The following is a 22,917-nucleotide window of genomic DNA, read 5'->3' on the forward strand; positions in this document are numbered from 1 at the left end:
AAACTGGAGATAGGAACTGGGGTGAGAAAAAGCCATTGGCTTTTCTAGGATGCATGATTCTTCCACAGCAATTCTTCTCCCCTCTTCTCCCAGTGACTGGCTGCAAGCGAGCACCGCAGATTAGGAGGCATGGAACCTACAGCAAGAGAAGCTTCCTCTTACCAGCGAGCACTTTGGTCCCACTGTCCCAGCCAGCATCACCTTCTCCAGGTGGGCTTACATAAATGCACATGCCTGGGGTGGGGGGAAGGTGGGAGAGGGTCCTGTGGCTGCCAGAGCTCTGTGAGCAGGTGGATGTTACCCGCTCCCAGGCTGATAGTGGCTCCCTTGCCTTCTACCTGTGGCTGTGCTGACCTCCCCTTGCTTCTGTTTGTGTTAATGGTCAGTACCTAGGTGCAAGGAGAGAGACATCCACCCCCTCTGTTTGCCTCTCCACTACTCTTTCTACCTCTCCAGGACTTTTCTGCTCCCTGCAGCTCTCAGCATCACCCATGACAGCAGGAACTAGTGGGATGTGACACGTATGCCCTTACTCAGTGCTACAGTTTTAATGATGCTAGGGTAACTGTGCCTTTTTTTCCTTTCCAAGTCTTTTGGCAAGGAACAAAACAGAATATGTTGCAAGGGGAACTAGATCTTGGCACCAGGTCATGTGCAGGGAGCCAGGGTCTGGATATGGTCAGTCTGGGATGACTGGGCAGCAAGACAGGGTCTGGGGACTGGAGTCTGAGCCCTGGCTGAGTGTGAATGCTGCCTAGGGCACCTCTGTCATGCCTCCCTTAGTGGTTCAAAGGTAGATCACTTCAGTCATTCATAGATGGCTTTCTAATCATAGGTTGTTTTCTGAGTTGTTTACACTGAGACACTAGGGTCTCAACTGCAGAATGAAGTTTTCTACAAGCAGTTGTAGCTCTGTCTTGAATCTGTTACATCCTGTGTAATACCTAAACCCCTGAAATCTAGTCAAGGAAACGTGGCATTCAGAGTGAATGGCTTCTTTTGACTTTAGTCTATGTGCCTTGGTGCCTGGACTATTACATGGAGAAACGTCGCTCTCTCATTTCACAAGAGAAACTAATGTTTGTGGAGCCCTTGGATACCTCAGTGAAGAACAGTATGGAAACTCCCAAAGCAAATAACTGTACCTTTCCAGATCAGGATTTTAATAGAGTGTAAATAATAACTAGACCAAACCCCAAACAGCTACCATTGTTTGCAGGTGGTGACCAATTCTTGCTCTTGACGTTTACAACAGAAGTGAGGCAATAGATGGAGGTTCAGATCAATGTGTTTGCAGGAGTTGAAGCCAAGCAGATGGCAGGTTCAAAACTACAGAAGAAATATCTATTCATAACTCAGAAGGAATAGCCTTCGTGCTTTCACTCTGAACTGCGCTCAAGTGTAGGATACCTTGGGTTAATCTGTGCCTGACTGGCATTTCCCCTGTAGTCGTCTGTTCCTGAGAGAGACCCCAGAGTAACCCATCAGCAAAGTTGCTGATCATGTTTATCTTCTGGTTAGTTCAGAGATCCCCAAGCAGAGCTGTTGAGTCCATTGTGGTTCACACTATTTTGTGACAAAGGAGAACTGAAGCAGTGTCAGGATCAAGGCTGCCTCCCAAGTCAGCGGTCCACTGGTCAGTGGTGAGGGCTTTAGGACCTTGGTTTGAAGGTTGCTAGTTGAAGGTCTGAGTTTTTAAGGCGCTGCAAGCTCAAGTACAGCCAAACTCTTTAGCATTTGCTGAACTTTAAGAACATAAATGAAGTCCAGAAGATTAATGCTGTTCTTAAAGGCTTTGCTGGATCAATATACTTTGCAGCATCAGTTTCAGAGGTGGATGGCTGACTGTAGACGACAGAGTCTCTTTCACAGTAAATTATTTGGATCAGTATGATTGCCTGCTAAGGCCTCTTGAGAGAGAGAAGACATTTGCTTAAGTTTTCCCATCAGTGCAAATGTTCAGGCTGCAGTGGCCGACAGTAATTCCCAATGGTAATCTCCAAGGACCATCAAGTATTTCTGCCCTGCTCCAGAGTGGAAGGGGATTGTAATTCTACATGTGGGTTTCCTGTAAGAACATAGACTCTCTCCCATGAGACTTCATCTTACAGGCATGGCCTCAAGATTGTCTGTCAAAACATGTGGTGTAGTAGAGACCATCTCCTTCTCTGGTCAGGGTGCAATCTGCTCTATTTATGAGCGTGTATCTCAGAGTGATGGCTAAAGTTTTTTCCATCAACACTTCAATCACCTGAAGAGACACAAAATTTTGATATAAGAAAAAGGTCTTTACATATATTAAACACTTTTAGACATTTTGATGTCAGGGACATGTCCTCTCCTTTCTTTTCATCCCCTCCTTCGCCTGTGCTCAGGATCTGGTAATCAAGTCCTTTTTAAAAATAGAGGTATACTTTTACTAATCTGGTATTTATCAAAATAATCTAAAAATATTCAATTTTCTTTTCAGAGCTTTGTACACCCTCTCCTCTCCCTCTCTTCTCCCCTCCCCTTCCATCCCCTCCCCTCCCCTCCTCTTCTCTTCATATGTGAAGTGATCCTTAGCTGAAGATTTGCAGTGGGTGTAAATTGACATTTGGTCTCTGGCTGTCAGTAAATCTGCACTACAGGAAGGTCTGTCTCTTTTTTGTTTTGTTAATTAGCAATTTGAATCAATGGTAAAAAATGTCAAAAGCCTGATCCAATTCTAGAAGCATATATCGAGCCATGTTCCACAGGAGACTGTTCTGGGTCTGGAATTACTCAATATTTTTCTTAATGACTTGCATGGTAGAATAGAGAGTTTGCCTATTACATTTATACATGGCACCAACGTGGGAGATGCTGAAGACATTAGAGGATGGGCATAGGATTCAAAATAAGCACAGGTGCAAAGATTACACTGATTTGAGAATAGTCACCTTCAGAGAGAGCTGAGAGAGAGTGACTGGTGACTGACTGGTTCCGCCCTTGCTATCTAATTGGGCATTTTAAATAAATAAACAAGTAGATTTCCAGCTTTTCAGTACCATGCTGCAATGGCAAGGTCTGTGCTGAAATGCTGTTCAAAACAGGTGTAACGAGCTGAGCGCAGTCCAGAAGAGATCAGCAAAAATAATGGGAGCTCTAGAAAACAATGTATGAAGGATTAAACCTTCAGAGAGAGTCAAGTGTCAGAGCCAAACGAGACAATGCCTTGGTTTCTGTTGTCACCTGATGGTGTCCTGTACCCTAAGTAGAAATGGACTGAGTTGTCTGCTGTGGCCTTATCTGCAGGTCTCAGCAGTTCTCTTTGCAGCTTCCCTCCACCTCCTCCTAGCACACCAGACAGTACCTCTCTCCATCCTCGGCTGCCCTTGTACCGTCCTGCCTGAGCAGATATGATTACTTTTTTAGCTACTATTCTCTGGTCCTTATTTGCGAACCTCCTTTCCTGCTGATTCTGACTCCTAACACAGCCTTAAGGAAACAAGTGAACATCTTGGTGCAAAGAGTGTAAAGCAACTATGAGACACAAGCAAAACGATTTCTAGGTTGGAAAAGACCTTAGAGATTATCCAGTCCAACCGTCCCTAATCCTCCATTAAACCATATCCCTAAGTAGTTCATCCACCCTGTTCTTAAACACATCCAGGGATGGGGACTCAACCATCTCCCTGGGCAGACTATTCCAGTGGCTGACCACCCTTTCAGAGAAGAAATACTTTCTAACATCCAACCTGAATCTCCCCTGACTAAGCTTATATCCATTTCCTCTTGTTCTATCACCCATCACTAATGTAAAGAGCCCTTCCCCTACCTCCCCACCATCCCTTCTCAAGTATTTGTAGGCTGTAATCAGGTCTCCCCTCAGCCTCCTCTTCTCCAGGCTAAACAGCCCCAACTCCCTTAGCCGCTCCTCATGAGTTTTATTTTCCAGCCCCTTGACCAGTTTAGTCGCCCTTCTTTGGACCCGCTCCAGGACCATGGTCTCTGCTTTCTTTCTGCTCAACAATTTTCTTAAGGCTGTTTGATTTGCTTGCTGGACATCCTATGCAGGCAGAAATCACAATGAGATCTATAGACAGGTGGACCCTTCATGTGTTTTCAGTTCCTGTGAGGGCATGGTGAACAGCAAGTAATACTGAAATTGATTTAGTAGGAAGGAAAAGGGCAGGAATCCTCTGTAGCAATTCTGAGTGTAGTGGATCATAACCTAAGCATGAGACAACAGTGTCATGCTCTTGTGAAAATGGCAGGAATCATACTGGAAAGCCTAAACAGAAGTGCAAGCTTCCAGCTATGCTGAATAATCCTTCTCTTCTCAGCATTTTGGTTCATCTTAGCTGGGGTATTTGGTACAGTTCTGAACAATGAAATTCAAGAAACCTGTGGACCTACCGATAGAGGAAAGAAAAAAAAATCCCCAAACCAGCCCCATAAAATGCCAGATCTAGAAAATTATATAAGCAGTAGGACTGAAAGAATTTGGTTTATTTAGTAAGAAGACAAGTCTGTGGAGGGATGTGACAATAGTTTTCATGTGTGTCAATGGTTGTGGAGGGAAGAAATGAATAAACTATACTTGCTGAGGGGAACTGCTCTGGAGCCAGCCCGATGCCCTGCAGAGCAGAAGATCTTGGCACACAAGGGGTTTTCCTGAGGCAGGGAAATGCCAGGGGAGCAGAGAGACCTCCCCAGGAGCCAGCAGCTCTTGCGGGAGATAATGACAAGGCCTGGGTGTTCCCAGAGCAAGGGCAGACACTGTCACACCTACAAAAAGCAGCCTGGGGAGCGCGAGTGACCAGGAGCACTGCCAACAGTTGGCAGAGTGTGGCACATCAGCCATGGCCTGGTACGGCAGTTTGGGTGCCAGTTTGCGTGGATGGGTGCACAGAAAGGGCATGGTCACCCTGCCAGCTTGAGAGGTGAGTTCCACTGGTGGCCATCACCCTCTCAGAAGGAGCTTAGCTGTGGTATCCACCTGGCAGAAAGCTATGTCCTCTGTACTTGCCAGAATGGATGTGGCAACCCAGACAGAGCTTCCATGAAAACATACAGCTATCCAGGTCTCAGGCTGCAGGGAGTGCCAGAGCCTTTTAGTGGTACGGGACAGCAGTGGTGAGAACAGCTGTGTGAGGTGTGACCAGGTGGGAGATCTGCTCAGCGTGGTGGCAGAGCTGCAAGAGGAAATAGGAAGGTTAAGGAGCATCAGGGAGTCTGAGAAAGAGAGAGATTGGTGGTGTCATGCTATGCCCAACCTGCGACAGCAACAGGAACAGCCACCAGAAAAAAGCCAAGATCAAGGGAATCCTGTATCCTCCCCCTACCAGGCTGAAGGCAGTAGCTTAAAGGGAAGGAGTGAATGGAGGCAAGTCCGTGCTCGAGGTGGCGGGTGAACTCCCTTCTTGCCCACCTCACCTTCCCAGGTGCCTCTGTACAACAGGTACAAGGCTCTGGATGTGTAAGGCCCATCAATGGAGGATGTTGATGACAGCCCATTTATAACAGAGGTGTTGTCAGGGTCAGAAAAGCCTATCCCCTGTATCATGACCACCTCCACGAGGAAGAAAAGACGCGTTATAGCTATAGATGAGTCCCTTCTGAGGGGAACAGAAGGACCAATATGCCGAACAGACCCTTCTCTTAGGGAAGTCTGCTGCCTCCCTGGGGCCCATGTCAAGGACATTGCTAGGAAACTTCCAAGCCTGGTACAGCCCTTGTACTATTACCCATTACTGCTCTTCCATGTTGGTGGTGATGAAAGCATAACGTGTAGTCCAAGTGCAATGAAAAAGACTTCAGGGCCCTGGGACAGTTGATAAGGGGATCTGGAGCAGAGGTTATATTTTCGTCTCTCCTTCCAGTTGCCAGCGGTGACATTGGAAAAAAACAGACATGCCCAGTCTATTAATACATGGCTCTGTGGCTGGTGTCACCACCACAATTTCAGATTTTTCTGTAATGGCATGACCTACATGGCATCAGGCTTTCTGGCATCAGATGGGATTCGCCATTTTCAAAGGAGGAAGAAGGTCTTTACTCATGAACAAGAGGGGCTCATTGACAGGGCTTTAAATTAGACTTGAAGGAGGGGGGCGATAATATCAGGCTTGCCCATGACAAGCTCAGAGCACCCGAAGAGCAGCAGAAAGGAATTCCAGACACTCCAACCAGGAAGTCAGATTCACTGGGGGCCCAACTTAAACACCTCTGTGCAAATGAATGTTGCATGGAGAATAAACTGGAGGAGTTAGAGATGAGTGCACTGAGTGCACGCCTGCAGAGCTGTGATATTGTTGGCATCACAGAGATGTGGGATGACTCCTATGACTGAAGTGTTGAAATGGGAGGATATAGGCTCTTTAAGAAAGACAGGCAGGAGAGATGAGGAGGAGGTGTTGCCCTCTATATCAGTATGTTACCCTCTATATGCCCACCTGGAGTGCATGGAGCAGATGGAGAGCCTAAGGATCAGGATTAAAGGGGGGGCAGGGACAGGTGACATTGTAGTGGGATCTGCTATAGGCCACCTGACCAGGAAGATGGAGTGGATGGGGCCCTTTATAGACAGACAGGAGCAGCCTCATGTTTGCGAGCCCTGGTCCTCATAGGGGACTTCAACACCCCAATATCTGTTGGAGGGACAACACAGCAGGGCACAGGCAATTCAGGAGGTTCCTGGAATGCATTAACGATAACTGTCTCCAAGTGACAGAGGAACCAATGAGGAGAGGTGCTATACTGAACCTCGTTCTCACCAACAAGGAGGGTCTGGTGGGGAATGCAAAATTCAAGGGCAGCCTTGGCTGTAGTGACCATGAAATGGTGAAGTTCAAGATCCTTCGGGAGGCAAGGAGAGCACATAGTAAGCTCACTACCCTGGCTTTCAGGAGAGCAGACTTCGGCCTCTTCAGGGATCTGCTTGGTAGAGTACCATGGGATAAAGCCCTGGAGGGAAAAGGGGCCCAAGAAAGCTGGATAATATTCAAGAATCACCTCCTCCAAGCTCAGGAGCAGTGCATCCCAACACAGAGGAAGTCTGGCAGAAACGCCAGGAGGCCTGCATGGATGAACAAGGAGCTCCTGGACCAACTCAAACACAAAAGCTTACAGAGGGTAGAAGCAAGGACAGGTAGCCTGGGAAGAATATAGAGAAATTCGGATAGGAAAACTAAAACCCTGTTAGAATTAAATTTGGCCAGGGACATCAAGGGCAACAAGAAAAGCTGCTATAGGTACGTTGGTGATAAAAGGAGGACTAGGGAAAATGTGGGACCTCTCCAGAAGGAAACGGGAGACCTGGTTACCTGGGATATGGAGAAGACTGAGGTATACAATGACTTTTTTGCCTCAGTCTTCACTGGTAAGTGGTCTAGCCGCACTGCCCAAGTCGCAGAAGGCAAAAGCAGGGACTGGGAGAATGAAGAACCGCCCACTGTAGGGGAAAAATGAGTTCAAGACCATCTAAAGAACCTGATGAGGTGCATCCACAGGTCCTGAGGGAACTGGCAGATGAAGTTTCTAAGCCACTATCCATCATATTTGGGAAGTTGTGGCAGTCCAGTGAAGTTCCGACTGACTGGAAAAGGGGAAACATAACCCCCATATTTAAAAAATGAAAAAAGGAAGACCCAGGGAACTACTGGCATTTTTCCTGCTATTCTGTTTTCTATTAATCTGAGTCAATTTAGCAAATGAGAAAATGAGGACCAGACAGCACATAATTTGATTACTCATGTTCTTTTATACATTTGCCCATATTACTGGAAACTAATTCTAATTCAGCACTACTGTTTTTAGCCTACTAAAGCCTAAAAAGAGACTGAAGTTTTAAGACTAGTCCAGATGGGGATCATGCCTCCCTGTAGTCAGCAGAGATGAATGGGTATTTTTAGGGAGAGGTTCATTTGAATGTGTCTGTTTCTCTCTATCGTTGTCATACTGTCTCTCTCAGCAGCTACGAATAGAGCCCACGGTGATAATTTCAGATGGAGACATCTGTACTGTAGATGTCTATGTTCATTCAGAATCCCACCTCTTGTTTCTAAATAATACAACCCTTTGCTTATTTGTACTTTCATAGAATAGAATACATTCTTCATTACCTTTTCATGTTTATTTTGCGATAGGTGTGATTTCTGGGTTTGCTGATGTATTGTTTCTATGAGATAGTGTGTTCTTTTGCGGAATGCGGTTACCTGTGGAGTGTCTCATCTTCATCCCAAGCTGCAAGTGAGGGAGGTTTGACAGAGCAAGGCTGTGTGATTTACATTTGATTTATAACTAATTGTAGTGGCCATTTTGGACATGGCTACTGAGAGCTGGTGGGTGAGGTGACAACCAGTACCTTGGCAACAGAGTGGGAAAATGGCCTGGAGCACACAGAAACACACATTCAGCCCAAACCCTCCCTCTGTACTTACTGGCTTCTTTGGTGTCTACCTTCACTCCTCTACTGAGTTCCTGGGTACTTGCTGCCTTCAACAATTCCTACAGCTCACTCAAAACACATCAGCGAGATTATCTTCGTGGGCATTCATCCTGCCTTATTGTTCCTGTAAATATCTCTCCCATTTCACAAAATCACAGAGTCAGAGAATGGTTGAGGCTGAAGGAACCTATGGAGATCATCTGGTCCAACGACCTGCTTAATCAGGGCCACCTAGAGCAGGTTGCTCTGGGCAATCTCCAGGTGGCTTTTGAATATCTCCAAAGATGGAGACTCCACAGCCTTTCTGGGAACCTGTGCCAGTGTGCAGTCGTCCTCATTGCAAAAAGGTGTTTCCTGATGTTCAGACGGAACCTCCTGTGTTTTGGCTTGTGCCCGTTGCCTGTGGCCCTGTCCCTGGGCACCACTGAAAAAAGCCTGGCTCCATCCTTTTTGCACCCTCCCTTCAAGTGTTTATATGCATCAAATTGATAAGATCACCTCAGAGCCTTCTCTTCTCCAGGCTAAACAGTCCCAGATCTCTCAGGCTTTCCTCATAGAAGAGATGTTCCATTCTCTTAATCATCTTTGTGGTCATTCATTGGACTCTCCATCATGTCCATGTCTCTCTTGTACTGAGAAGCCCAAAACTGGACTGCCCACTCCAGATGTGGAAGGCCAGTGCAGAGTAAAGGGGAAGGATCACCTCCCTTGACCTGCTGGCAATGCTTTGCCTGATGCAGCCCAGGATTCCATTTGCCTTCTTTGCCACAAGGGAACATTGCTGGCTCATGCTCAACCTGATGTCCACTAGGATCCCTAGGTCCTTTTCTGCAAAGCTGCTTTCCAGCTGGGTGTCCTCCAGCAGGTAGTGGTGCATGGGGTTGTTCCTCTCCAGGTGTGGGACTTTGCACTTCTCCTTGTTGAACTTCATGAGGTTTCTGTCAGACTGTTTCTCCAGCCTGTTGAGGTCCCTCTGGATGGCAACATGACCTGCTGGCATTCAGACACTCCTCCCAGTTTTGTGTTGTCAGCAAACTTGCTGAGGGTGCGCTCTGCCCCATCCAGATCATTAATGAGGATGTTAAACAGAACTGGATCCAATATTGATTCCTGGAGTACACTGCTAGTTACTGACCTCCAACTAGACTTCATGCCACTGATCATCACCCTCTTGAACCAGACTTTCATCCACTTTTCAATCCACCTGAGTTTCCTCCAGGTTTTATTCACTTGCAGAGAAAATTAATTCACCAGAAGTTGCTTTCACATTCCCAGCCCTGACAACCTGCTGGCAGTTTAACAGATGATCTATGAGCAGGCGTAGTCCCTGGACCTCAATCTAAGATGCAAATTCTCTCCTTTTAGCGTATAAAGATTTCATCTTAGAGGAAAACTCTTTTAATTCCACAGACTGAAATGGAGAAGTTCTTGCTTGTACCTGACCAAATCATTCAAGTGTGTTTCTGAGTTATGGATGTCAGTGTACAATGCTTGTCCTTTGTCTCTGACCCTTGGCAAACCATCACACTAGATCCTTCCCTGCTCCTGGAAACTTCTGGTGTGATCTGGATCCTGAGAAGAAGGGAGTAAAAATGTCTAAGATGGAGGTTAATATGAATAGCTGAATGTTACGATGCAAGGCTCATTTCTACTTCTATGTTTTGTTGATAGAAGAACCTTTTTTTTTTTTTTGTATATTAGTGTCTTTAATCTTTTGCAAGGAATTCTACAAAACACATAGTAGAGGAGGTGATAGGAACTGATTTTCTCTACCTGCCACAGAAATAATATTTGTTCCTAGATTATAAAAATGCCCAATCCTTACAATTTTAAAGAATTAAATGACCCTGCTGCATGACCTTCTTCGGAACACAGATGAAAAGTACGATGCTCAAATACATCAGAATCTCCATGGATTTACTGAGCTCCTGATAGACCATCAGGAGAAGGGTGGAGGTATGGGGGCTGTGAATGGAGAGCAGAGTCACTGGATACTGAAACGGGAGCCAGAAAATTGAAGCAGGTGTGGTCTTCCGTGACTTCACAGTCTATTGCTGTGCTTTTCAAAAGCTGTAGGAAAAGGCTGTGCAGTCTGGGAAGCCTCTCAAATGATTATTGTGTTTTGGGCAGCAGAAGATATACATGAATATGAGAAGCGGAGAATATGAGAAAGACAACACACCACAGTGCCAAATAAAGTTTGTGTTCCCAAGTGTGTGGTATTTTCAATGGTGAAAATCAGAAGTGAATTAAATTTCAAGAGCTGCTAATGTATCATTTATTCAATAAAATCATAAAATAAAGCAAATCGTATGGTATATGTTTTTATATGTTATAGATATACATTTATTTTCCATGTTCCATATAGGTTTTAAATATGTCATAGCATGACAATAGTAATTTTATAGAATTAATATACTACTTAATACTATATTAATCTGTTTATTTTGAAATTTTAGAAGTATTAAAAAAAGCTGAAAAGCGGTGCCATAATTTTTATGCTCCTCTGCTAACAAAAAATAATTGTATTCAGCTGGATGAATAATGAAAAGATGAAATACCCTGTATCATCATCATTTTAGTGTAGTCAGGTTTCATTAATCAAATTCATCAGTTTGCCAATTTTCTTTAAAACGGTGTCCTGACATTATTTCAAGGATATTAAAATATAGGAGAGGTAGTGAGAAAGTAGGGTATATGTGTCGGTAAGAGGTCTGGATGTCACCATTGTAGAGTTTTTTTATTTTGATGTTTGAGTTTAGCCGATCTTGGAAAACTTTTCAAGGCACCCAAACAAAATTAGCCCCATTACACGGTAACAGAAATCAACGGCATTTGTACATCTTAAGTGCTATCTAAGCTGTGTACTCTGAGATCAAGTCCAAGGCATCTCACATTCGGCACCCCAGGGTACCAGGTAGTTTCTTTGGTTATCAGTGGGGAAAATGATACTTCCCAAGCCCCAGAGTGATAGTGCTGACCCTGGGCTTGAGTTTTCTTGGAGGTCTCTGAAGTGTGCGTAGGAGTCATTTCTCAAGGCCAAATCCCTGAAGGTGGCCTCACCCCGCTCTCCTGTAACACTGTGGGCTCACCATGCCCTGGGATCCTCCCTCTGGGGCTGGAAAGAGACGGGAATCTCCTGAGCAGAGCAGAATCTGAGGGTAGGTGGGTCCTGCCAGGCTGTGAGTCTGCATCACTGCTGCTAGAGGTAAAGAGGCCAAGGGAGCTAGTTTGGGGTCAGACAAGGAGAAAAGAATGTGAGGATCCTGCTGCTTCTTTTGCGGTGTTAACATCAGGTCCCAGCCATTTCTGACTCCTGCTTCTTTTCATTCACATTCAGCCAAGAGCAGGTCTGAGTGTCCCAGCTTCCACTGTGTGGCCCTGCCTGAGCAAACACACCTGGCTCTCCAGCTGTGACGACACAGTCCTTGTGAGGGAAAGCACCTTTCCTCTGGGCTTTGACACCCCCCTTGGAGAAGCAAGATGAAAGTCCTGGTTTAAAAAGGAATCATAGAATCATAGAATGGTTAGGGCTGGAAGGGACCCTCAAAGGTCATCTAGTCCAACCCCCCTGCAAGGAACAGGGACATCTCCAACTAGATCAGGTTGCTCAGGGCCTCATCCAACCTGGCCTTGGAAAACAAGCTGTGCTTCCTTCACATGCTGTGCTGTTTGGGTGCCTTCCACCGAAAGGCTCATCCCGTTTTTCGTCACCTCCGTTTGCAGATATTGTCACCTGCACAGAGCACTGACAAGCAGAAGGAGAGTACAGAGCCAAGGGTGGAAAAGACAACACCACTTCTTAATGGGACAGGAACAGAGGGAGCAGAGCAGAGATTGAAAGAGAAACCTAGAAGAGGGAGACTCTTCATCTTCTGGTAATTCAAGGTTTGGCACCTCATCTTGCTATGAAATCCTGAGCCTCCAGATACTTTCCTCAAATGTACTCTCCTCTTTGCCTCTTGAACAGAGAAATAATTTCTGCCAGACCTTGCAAGCCTGACTAAGAGCCCTAGGGAGCGTTGGTTATCTGTATGTTGAGAGAGCCTCGACTCCTGAGCTTCAAATTCACATCTCCCTGCATCCTGGAATCCTCAAAGACGGTGCACTCAAGCTCAGTGTGATAGTTTGATGGGGGGGGGTGTTCTGGTGGCAGGGGAGGGGATTTGCTCCCTGTGCCACCAGATCTGAGTCCCATCCCCCCCGGGGGAGGTTGAGCCAAATCGGCGCCTCTGCGAATTGCCCTATTTAAGTTGGGACAAAGGGGCGGGAAAGGGCTTTTTGCTCAGGAGCGAGGAGAGAGCAGGAGGGCGCTGCCCTCGCTCCCGGCTCCCGGCCGAGGGGCCGCTCGGGCCCGGGCCGGCGCCATGTGCTCAAGATGGCGCCGGGGGAGCCGCATGGGGGACTTGGTAAGCGCCCCGCTCCCGGGGTGCCCGCCGGGCCGAGCTCCCCCTGAGAGGATTAAGATCTAAGAGAAAACAACCACAACGACCGGGTCAGTCAAGATGGAGCAGGAGGAGGTGTGCTGGAGCTGAGGTTTCCCTTGCAAATCGGTGTGAGATGGCAGGCAGCCCCCTGCAGCCAGGGTGTACTCGGCGGAGCAGAGACCCACTCGTGGCCCGTGGAGAAACCCACGTCGGGAAGGAGACGCCTGAGCCCAGGAGAGGTCGTGGAGCAGGGGATGCACGACGAGGTACTGTTAATAATGGGGCATGGAATGCACGACGAGGTCGTGGAGGCATCTGGAATCCGTGGGACGACCCACGCCGACGCGAGTGGCAGCAGCTCCCTAAGAGGCCGAGACTGGTAAAGCCCGAACTGGTGCGATCCATGGGGAAGGATTGCAATCCTGCGGGCAGGACTCACGTTGGAAAAGTTTGGGGACTTTTTTCTTTGTGAGTAGGGGATCCACCGAAGCAAGGGAAAAATGGTGTAAAGGCTCCTCCTCCTTTAAGAAAGGAGCGGCAGTTAACAACATGGATGAACTGACCTGCACCCCCCATTCCCTGTCCCCCTGCGCCGCCGGGGGGGAGGTTGTGCCAGGAACGAAAGGAAACGGGGTGGGGAGGTGTTGTTTTAAGATCTGGCCTTGTTTTCTCTTTTCTCCTCTCAAGTAACCGGTTTCGTTCCCTTGTCTCCTGTTCAGTAACTGTTAATAAATTGTTTTGTTTTATTAAGAAAGCCTGAGTCATGTTTTGCCCGGGACCATGGTTGGTGGGTGCTCCCTTTCGGTTCTTGTCTCGACCCTCAGTCCAAAAAACCACGACACTCAGTATCACCTTTCTGGAAAATCTGCCTTCCATCTCCCCTCTCAACGGCATTTATTTTGCTGTCTCTCTGAGAATCACTGTGGGTGCCCCAGCATGTCTGACTTCAGTTAAGGTTGTCATAAAGCACAGTGTTTTGATTGAAATAAAAATCACAGTGAAAAAAATGACATTGAAACTATAAATAGCCTGCACATATGTGACGCTTACCAGGAATCCTATTCCCAACACAGGCTGTTGGGAGACACAAGGCTTGAGTTTACTTATACGTTGTTCCAGATCATGTCCCCTGTGTTTCTTTGCATAGTTTGACCTGTCTTTCCAGACATCCAGTAATAACTAAAATGGTTATGACAGTTTCCCTCTAAAAGCAAACACCCCCATGGCCAAGTATCTGCATAGTCAGCAGCAGGAATTGATATTAAGCCTCTGCCAAGTTGCTCTACAGGCACGATGAGCACTGCAAGGAGCACACAGGTCTCACTATAACCCTTCAGTGATGGTGGATACCCCTGCAGCCACAGCATCTGCTGCATGTTGGCTGTCAAACTCTCTGTGCTCCCCGGGAGCTCCTCGTGGGCACTGTGAGCAGGTCAGCAAGTGCTGTGTCACTGCCCAGGTGGAAACTATTGTTCCTATGGTGTTTGTTGATGGACTGGTGGGGAGTCCTTGACTGCCTTGACAGGGTATAAATCCCCTTGTCCACATACCTGCTCTCCTTCAGCAGACGCAGAGTGCGCGAGATGAAGCTCCTCGTGTTAGCTACCCTCACCCTGCTTCTTTCCCTCTGCACCCCAGGCACAAGGGCACGTGAATACACCTCTGTTCTCACTGTGCCCAACGGAGGCCACTGGGGCAAGTGGGGGAGTCGGCAATTTTGCCGCTATGGCTATGCCAACGGATTTGCACTGAAGGTAAAATTCTCCCTATTTCCCACTATCTCCTCTCCCTGTGCCCTGGTATACAGCTCTCCACCTCCCAGGACGGTCTTCTCCAGAGTTTAAGGACTTTCTGCAGTGTTTTGCTGCTTCCTGAGTATGGTACTCCGTGCATAAAACAATGAGTCTTTTGGAAAAATTAGCCTAGAGAATGTTGCCACTATAGTTACACCGGTAAAGAAAAATAAGATTTTTTTTTTTTTTAATTTAGGACAAGAGATTTCCATTAGATACAGTAAAATCAGGGCTACTATCAGGATTGTTTTGCTCTCAAACTGGATAGAGGTGTGCTGTCAGATGCATGGTCCCCATGTGGCTGATGTTGCTGGGAGAAGCCACGTACGTCAGGGCTGAAGTCTGCTACTGGAGTCAGGGAGTGAGGCAGCCTCCTCTGGCATCTCTCCTGGGACTCAGAGTCTCTGTCTCACATGTTGGATCAGAAATAGTTAGAAAACACAAAGAAGAACGTGTAACAAGGGTTATGTACATACGTTACAGTTTCCCAGTGTGACAGACGTCTTTTCCCATATGTTTCCTAAGACATTTTCTCATTACAGAAAGGAGTTGGGACTGTTTCTGACTGACACTTGAAAGACTTTTCCTGGGGCTTCTCCCCCTTGCCTTTACCTCTGTCCCTGTGTGACTTCTACTGCAGGTGGAGTCCTCTCAGTTTGGAAGAGATGACACAGCTCTGAACGGCATACGTCTGCATTGTCAAGATGACTCAGTCATTGAGTCCTTGGTGGGGGGGTAAGTAACGCTGTGGTTTCTCCAGTTTGTCATGCACCAGCTTGCAAAATATCCACAGGTGTCACCCTTTGCAGGGATGTCTTCTTTGACTTGCTTTGCCCGCATAGTGCTGTCGCATAAAGCAAATTAAAACAGGTGGTTGAGGTTTTTGTTCATTCATTTTTCTGGTAATTAAACATGGTTACTTTACATTGCCACCTTCTGTTTGCTCTTGAAATGTCTGCAGAGCACTGTGAACACCTGAAGTACAGTCCTAGGGATAGAGTCCTTCTTTGGAAATCTGCAACACATGGGGCAAATGTGAGAAAAAGGGGTTTTAACTGTACGTTTAGAAACTGCTTGGGTGAAACCCTGGCCCTGCTGCAGGGGATGGAAATGTCTGCTCTTCCCACTGCCTGGTGTGTGCTTGTCAGACAGGTCAGGGATGCACCAGGAAACATGTGCTCAGGCTGTCTTTGGAGTTTCCACCAGAACCATAACTATCCAATCTCAGACTTACTGGTGTTTTTCTGATGAGATACCAATAAAGCAAAAAGTACATCCTTGGAAGAGAAGGGGAAAAAAAAAAGAGAATGTAACGGGGCCCAGACTGCAGCAGGATGTTGTGCTGGTCACTGCTGTGAGCAAGGAAGTGTTAAACTTCAGGGCAGCATGACAAGGAGAAGGAGCACTTCCCAGCAGTTTTCAGAGCCTGGATGTTCCTCTGTCTGCTTCTTGTTAGGTGGGGTACCTGGACCAGCTTCCAAGTTTGCCCTGGAGGCTACCTGATCTCTTTCTCACTGAGAACAGAGAAGTCCCAAGGAGGAGGTGATGACACAGCAGCAAACAACATCCAGTTCAGATGCTCAGATGCAACTGTGCTAATAGGTGATGGACTATCATGGGGTAGATTTGGCCCATGGAGCAAAAGCTGCAACATATGCGGTCTCCAGACCAAGGTAGAACCCCCACAGGGGCTTCAGGATGACACAGCACTCAACAATGTGAAGTTCTTCTGCTGTAAATGAGCCCTTGCTCCATTCTTGTCACTGCCTACACATCCCATATCCCACAGGAAATGAAACATCAGTAAAGCTTGGCTCTGGCTTTATACTGGGACATCTGTGATGTTTTGACTGCTTGCATCTTGCCGTAACAGCTTATGCCTTAGATGATGATGTCTTTTACAGCGTAGCTTCTCGTAGTTACCAAAGTGCATTATGTTCACAAGAATTATCACATCATGTAACTGCTGGTATATCACTGCAAAAATGCCCAATCTCTGGCAATTGCTCAGAGCTGAGGAACAGATTTCTCAACTTTTTTTTTTCTCTGACTGATAAGTTTCTCTCGGGTTCACTCTGCCCGTTTTTTCCTTGTTTGAAATAATGTTTGACCTGTTGACAGAACAAACAGGGAAGAATGGGTATTAGTTTGAATATCCTTGAGGTTTCTGACCAAAGAGAAAATGACCAATGAGAGCTAGATGGGGTGAAATAGAAATTTGGGTAGGCTCATGAGAAGTGTCAAAGGTTTGGCATCATTGCTCACTCCTAATTTTAATTGCCTTAAGACTGGTAGATTTACGAGCAATCTGTTAGCTCATACCTGAGCTCCTGCCTTAGGAAACATGGTTAGAAAGTGTGCTTACACTGAGCATCCATCTAAGTGTGGCTATGGGTGGGCAGTAGCTGCCCAAACCTCCCTTGTTGCTGCTTTGTAGTGTGCTCCTCTGGCTCACCTAGCTGTTAATGCAAAATTCCTTCGCATGGGACTTGTTTTTTCGTTTGTTGCCTCTAGATGCGCTAGATGTAAAGAATGTACTGTCGATTTGGGGAAAAATCATGCCCAGGGATCACTATTGTGCCCTAACGTCTGAGCCACTGAGCCTCTCTGACAAGAGTTTAAGACGACTTTTTTCCTCTCCAAACACCTTTTAGGAATTGTAGCTGTTGCTTTTCCCTCAAAGCAAATCATTATGCATCTTTGTGTACATGAAACAAGGTAGGGGCATGGTGGTGGCGTGTCCGGGTGACTGGTTGGGCTGTGGGGGTGTCATGTCCAGGACCACAGCCACATGGAGCAGCAGAGCCGATGAACAGAGGTTCTTTCTGCCAGTTTCCATCCTCTGCTTAACATACACACAGCAGCCAGCACCACTCTGGCTCTTCATCCATGTGAAATTTTCTTCCTGTCACTTACCTCAAAAAATACTCAAATAATAGCTGTATTTTCTTGGAAATGGAATATAGCAGACAAAAGAATAGAACAAATCTGATATGTACTTTGGTTAAAGGGTTTTGATAAAAAAAATAAGCTGTTTGCTTTTGAGTAGATCACGGGTCTGTCTGACTCTGTGTACTGTCTCTGGTGGCATTGCTCAATATCTAATGCTTGCTGCAATAAAAAGTTTCTCTGAGTCAGGGAGGTGATGAATATGAAATTTATCAGCAAAGCCAATGGCAATCATTGCATGTTTGTTGTTTGGTAACATTCTTCAATGCTGGTCTTTGGAGCACATAGCAATTTCTCATGATGCTTGTGTCATTTTCCCTCCCAGTCCTCATTTTTGGTAACACAGGAATTTTCCAAGTGGTGGGTGATGAGCAGAGAAGCCAACCATGCAGAACTCAGGACTGATTGCATCTACTGCAACCAGGAGCAGAATGAAACATTTCGCTTGGTTCTGGCTGTGCTGTACAGAGTGTTGCTTCCCATCTTCTTCTTCCTGAGGTGCAGCAGAGTAAATGGATGCATCTCCAATGACATCATTAAAAGTTACATCAAGTGAAGCACTTACCAAAGCCTCAGTGGTGCAAGAAGAAATCTTAGAAAGATTCCTGGATTGAATTAATTTATTTTTAAAAAAAATAATAGGAAATTTTCCAGCCAGACCTTCTGCTGCAAATTTGCATAGCTCTGATTTATTTCATCTCGAAATCTGATTTATTTCTTTACATTTTAAGCTGTTTTTTTTTTTTTAATATAATTTAGTATTTTTAGGTGATCCTTTAACTACTTTCTGTCCTCCTCTTGACTGCAAACATTTTAAGGGTGCAACTGATTTTTTAAATAAATGCTTATTTTGCAAAACCAGCCCAGTCCGCACTTGAAATACAAGGGATTATTAGCTTCAAGAAAGCATTTTGTAACTTCCATCTCCATTTGGGAAATTCTGAAAAAATCCTTATTTGTCATATATTCAGCTCTCTATAAACATTCAAATCCCTCAGCTCTAGTACTTAGTATCAAGAAAACCCTCCTGAAGTAGCAACCTTTTTCTAACAAGCTGAACTAAACTAAATTACAACTAAATTCTGGTGATATCACAGTTAACTGAGGTCAACAGTGACCACGTAGAAACTTACCTTTCCAAAGCCTGGAAAGTACCTTTGCTCAGACACTTCACAGAAGTCTTAGAGGGCCAACTACTGGTGACTTTCCACCAGAGCAAGTAGAATAAGCAAATTTCGTTAAGCATTTTATATTATAGTGTTGTACGATCAGTGTCACCAGGAAATGTGGCAACAGGATATTTCAAGTGCTTTCTTTCCCAGCCTGTAAGTCATGCATCTTGGAAAGATACGCTGTGTGAATCTAAGTTGTGTGTTGTGCTGGGTTTGTGTGATGGGTTTCGGTAACAGGGAAGGGGCTGCAGAGGTGGCCTCTGTAACAAGTTGCGAGAAGCTTTCCCAGCTCCAAAACTGGACAGACCGGTCTCTGGCCGGGTCAGCCCCCTCATCCCCCCTGGCCAGGGCTGAGCCAATCAGCGCCTCTGCAAATGCCATATTTAAGAAGGGAACAAAGGAACCTGAACTAGGAGGTACCTGCAGAGAGGAGACGGGGGGGTGGGGGCTGGCCCCTCTGGCTTCCCGGACAGGTGGTTGCCCATGCTAGGCCACTGCCACTTGACTGGAGACAGCCGTGGTGGTGTGGCTTGGAGAGCTCCAAAGCTCCCCGCTCCCAGGGTGCCTTCTGGGCAGAGTTCATCCTGCCGAGACTGATGAGGTTCATTGGGCCGGTTAGACCTGGTGTGGCTACAGTAGAGAGAGGAGTGAGATCTGAGAGAAACGGCCATGCAGACACCGAGGTCAGTGAACACGGAGCAGGAGGAGGTGTGCCGGAGCTGAGATTCCTCTGCAGCTTGTGGTGAGACAGCAGCGGCCCCCCTGCAGCCATGAGAGACATGGTGGAGCAGAGATTCACCTGCAGCCCGTCGAGAACTGCATGCTGGAGCAGAGATGCCTGCGCCTGAAGGAGGTCATAGAGAATTGTCTTTGTGGGCTGCTGGAGACTGATGACAAAGCAGAGATGTGACAGAAGCCTGTGGATAACCCCAAAGTGGAGGGGGTGGCTGCACCCTAAGAAGCTGTGACTCCATGGGAAAAGCCCTCACTGGAGCAATCTGATGGGTAAGGATTGCATCCTGCGGGAAGGACTCACGCTGGAGAGGTCTGTGGACTATGCCCCGTGAGGAGGGGATCAATTGGAGCAGAGGAAAAGAATGTGAGGAGCCCTCCTCCTTTAAGAAAGGAGTGGCAGAAACAACGTGTAACAAACTGACCTTTGACCCCCCCCCCATTCTCTGTCCCCCTGTGCCGCTGGGGGAGGAGGTAGAACGAAAAGAAGGGAGAGGTGGGGGAAGGTGTTTTTAAGATCTGACCTTGTTCCTGGTTGTTGTCTCTGAATGAAATAATAATGAATTAAATTGATTTGTCCCCAAGCTGAGTCTGTTTTGCCCGGGGCCGTGGTCGGTGGGTGATCACTCCCTGTTCTCATCTGGACCTTCAGACCTTTTGTCACATTTTAATCCTCTCCACCCGACTGAGGAGGAGCAGTGAGTGAGCAGCTGTGTGGTGGCTTAGCTGCTGGCTGGGCTAAATCATGACGTGTGCAGCCAGTTATGTGTGGGGAATAAGGTTTGGTAGTTTTTCTGTTCTCTAGGTAGAGCTGGTTTCTAAGAGAGTTAGTTCTTGGAACAGCTGTCATCACTGAGCTGAATTGCCTAAAAGAAGGAATTATTTTTTGATTTGTTCAAGCAGTGGTGCCTGTTTTCTTATGTGTATATATGTGTATATGTAGATAATTGAAACACCTGAACTTCATATCTCACATTTCTTCTCTGGAGGAGAGGTCAAGCTGGAAGGCTCTGAACATCTGCTTCTTCTCAGAAAATGAACGATTCAGTTAAATTTTGAGGTTGCAATGGAGGAAAAATTATTCATATCATGAGCAAAACTAACCTTTTATGCTTCCCTGTTATGCCTGGTGTAACATAGATTCATATTGGTGTGTGAATAGACACTCCAAACAAGAGCTGTTCCAAGAAATGTTTGGAAAACAGAATATTGCCTCTTCACTTACTTTCTCATGAATTCATCAGCAACTTCAAAATCTAAATGGAGATGTTTTTGTCGTCTGAAATATGAAAACTGATGAAATACTTCTATTCAGGCCTCCGCTGATGGTCTGCTTGCATAACTTAGGTCATATACAGAAAAGATGGGGTGCGACTGCAATTCAGAAGCTGCAGCTGAGCAGGTCTCAGCCATGTACTGCACTCGGAATGGAGGAATCAAACTCTTTCTACCAAAACAAAGGTATAAAACATCATCAAAGTGTTCTGGAACTGGTGCGACTGAAACTGTGCGTAACTGGAAACTTTGAGTAGCTACAGTTGCATGAGTTCAAAAAGTCACTGTGTGTCCTTGGCACACCTAGGATTCAGGAACATGTTGCCGAAGAACTGCCAGCCAGTTCCTGTGGGGTGACAACGAGACCAGTGGCAAGACCAAGGACCAAGCAAGGATTATCCCTCCATCTACTGATAATGTGGCAATTTTGGGGTTAGAGTATGAGTAGGCTTGGGGAAGGAAAAGAGGATTCCTCCACTCATCCAAGCACTTGTCGCATAGCTCCCAGGGAGGCTGAAAGAAGCAGCAGGTCTTGAGCATTCCAGAAGTGATTTTTGAAAGCCAATTCTATAGAATGTGGTCAACGGTTCAATGTCCAAGTGGAGAACAGTGATGAGTGGCATTCGTCAGGGGTCGGTATTGGGGCCTGTAGTGTTTAACGTCTTTGTCGGCGACATGGACAGTGGGATCGAGTACACCCTCAGCAAGTTTGTAGATGACACCAAGCTGTGTGGTGTTGTGGACATGCTGGAGGGAAGGGATGCCATCCAGAGGGACCTTGACAGGCTGGAGAGAAGGGCCTGTGAGAACCTCATGAAGTTCAACAAGGTCAAGTGCAAGGTCCTGCACGTGGGTTGGGGCAATCCCAAGCACAAGTACAGGCTGGGCGGAGAATGGATTGAGAGCAGCCCTGAGGAAGAGGACTTGGGAGTGTTGGTTGATAAGAAGCTCCACATGAGCTGGCAATGTGTGCCTGCAGCCCAGAAAGCCACCTGTATCCTGAGCTGCATCCAAAGAAGCATGGCCAACAGGTCGAGGGAGGTGGTTCTGCTCCTCTACTCTGCTCTTGTGAGACCCCACCTAGAATACTGTATTCAGCTCTGGGGCCCTCAACACAAGAAGGACATGGACCTGTTTGTTGGAGCAGGTCCAGAGGAGGGCCATGACAATGATGCGAGGGCTGGAGCACCTCTGCTATGAAGACAGGCTGAGAGGGTTGGGGCTGTTCAGCCTGGAGAAGAGAAGGCTCTGGGGAAATCTTATAGCAGTCTTCCAGTACTCAAAGGGAACCTACAAGAAAGCTGAAGGGGCTTTTTTACAAGGGCATGTAGTGATAGGAGAAGGAGCAATAGCTTTAAACTGAAAGAGGGTAGATTTTGATTACATGTAAGGAAGAAATTTTTTACATTGAAGGTGGTGAGGCACTGGAAGAGGTTGTCCAGAGGAGTTGTGGCTGCCCCATCCCTGGCAGTGTTCAAGGCCAGGTTGGATGAGGCTTTGAGCAATTTGATGTAGTGGAAGGTGTCCCTTCTATGATTCTATGAATAAAACTGAATCAGGTCCAGAACAAACCTGCTATTAGTGGTGCCCGAGTGAACTAAGATTGGAGACTGCTTCTAGAAAGCTGGCCTTAGAAATCTTAGCCTTTGTATCTACATTGTTCCTGCTGCATAAGGAAAATAAATATTCCCTCCCTCACAGGTGTTCTGAAGTTTAAGTTATTAGGTTTTGTGAGATACAGAGAAAACAACTGAACATGCTTTAGCTGCGTATGATTCTTAATGCTATACACAATGGAGATGAGCATCATGCAGCTCATGCTCAATCTGTCATAGTTACCTTTGCTAACCCTTAAAGCCAACGCTAATTAACTAGCATGATTGTCAGTGAGGAAACAACTGGAAACATCTGTTTTAGAATTTTCTGAGTGTAATTATTTGGAAATGCTACTACAGAATGTAAACAGCAGCGAATATTAACCTGTGGGTCCTGAGGAGAAAAACAGCAGGGCCTTGGGCAGGTGGTTCATGAAGGATTGGATTCTGACTTGCATCCTCTCCTGCAACACTGAGCCTGTGTGTACGCCCTTGTCCCACAGGACTGCGTATCTATGATATTGTGCTGGAATTCTAACTTTTTGTCTGAGAAATTGTTGC

At 46.4% G+C, this 22,917-nt stretch overlaps 1 protein-coding gene across 1 annotated transcript; it reads left to right on the forward strand.

Annotated features, from left to right (window-relative positions):
* Window positions 1–14,423: 14,423 nt before the first annotated feature.
* LOC104375895 (vitelline membrane outer layer protein 1) lies at window positions 14,424–16,375 on the forward strand. Its single transcript, XM_009982360.2, has 3 exons — window positions 14,424–14,594; window positions 15,274–15,368; window positions 16,090–16,375. The coding sequence occupies exons 1-3, from the start codon at window positions 14,424–14,426 to the stop codon at window positions 16,373–16,375; spliced, it is 552 nt and encodes a 183-aa protein (XP_009980662.1).
* The last annotated feature ends 6,542 nt before the right edge of the window (window positions 16,376–22,917 follow it).

The sequence above is a fragment of the Tauraco erythrolophus genome, chromosome 1 (genome assembly GCF_009769465.1).
Source record: "Tauraco erythrolophus isolate bTauEry1 chromosome 1, bTauEry1.pri, whole genome shotgun sequence".
NCBI classification, from domain to species: domain Eukaryota; kingdom Metazoa; phylum Chordata; class Aves; order Musophagiformes; family Musophagidae; genus Tauraco; species Tauraco erythrolophus.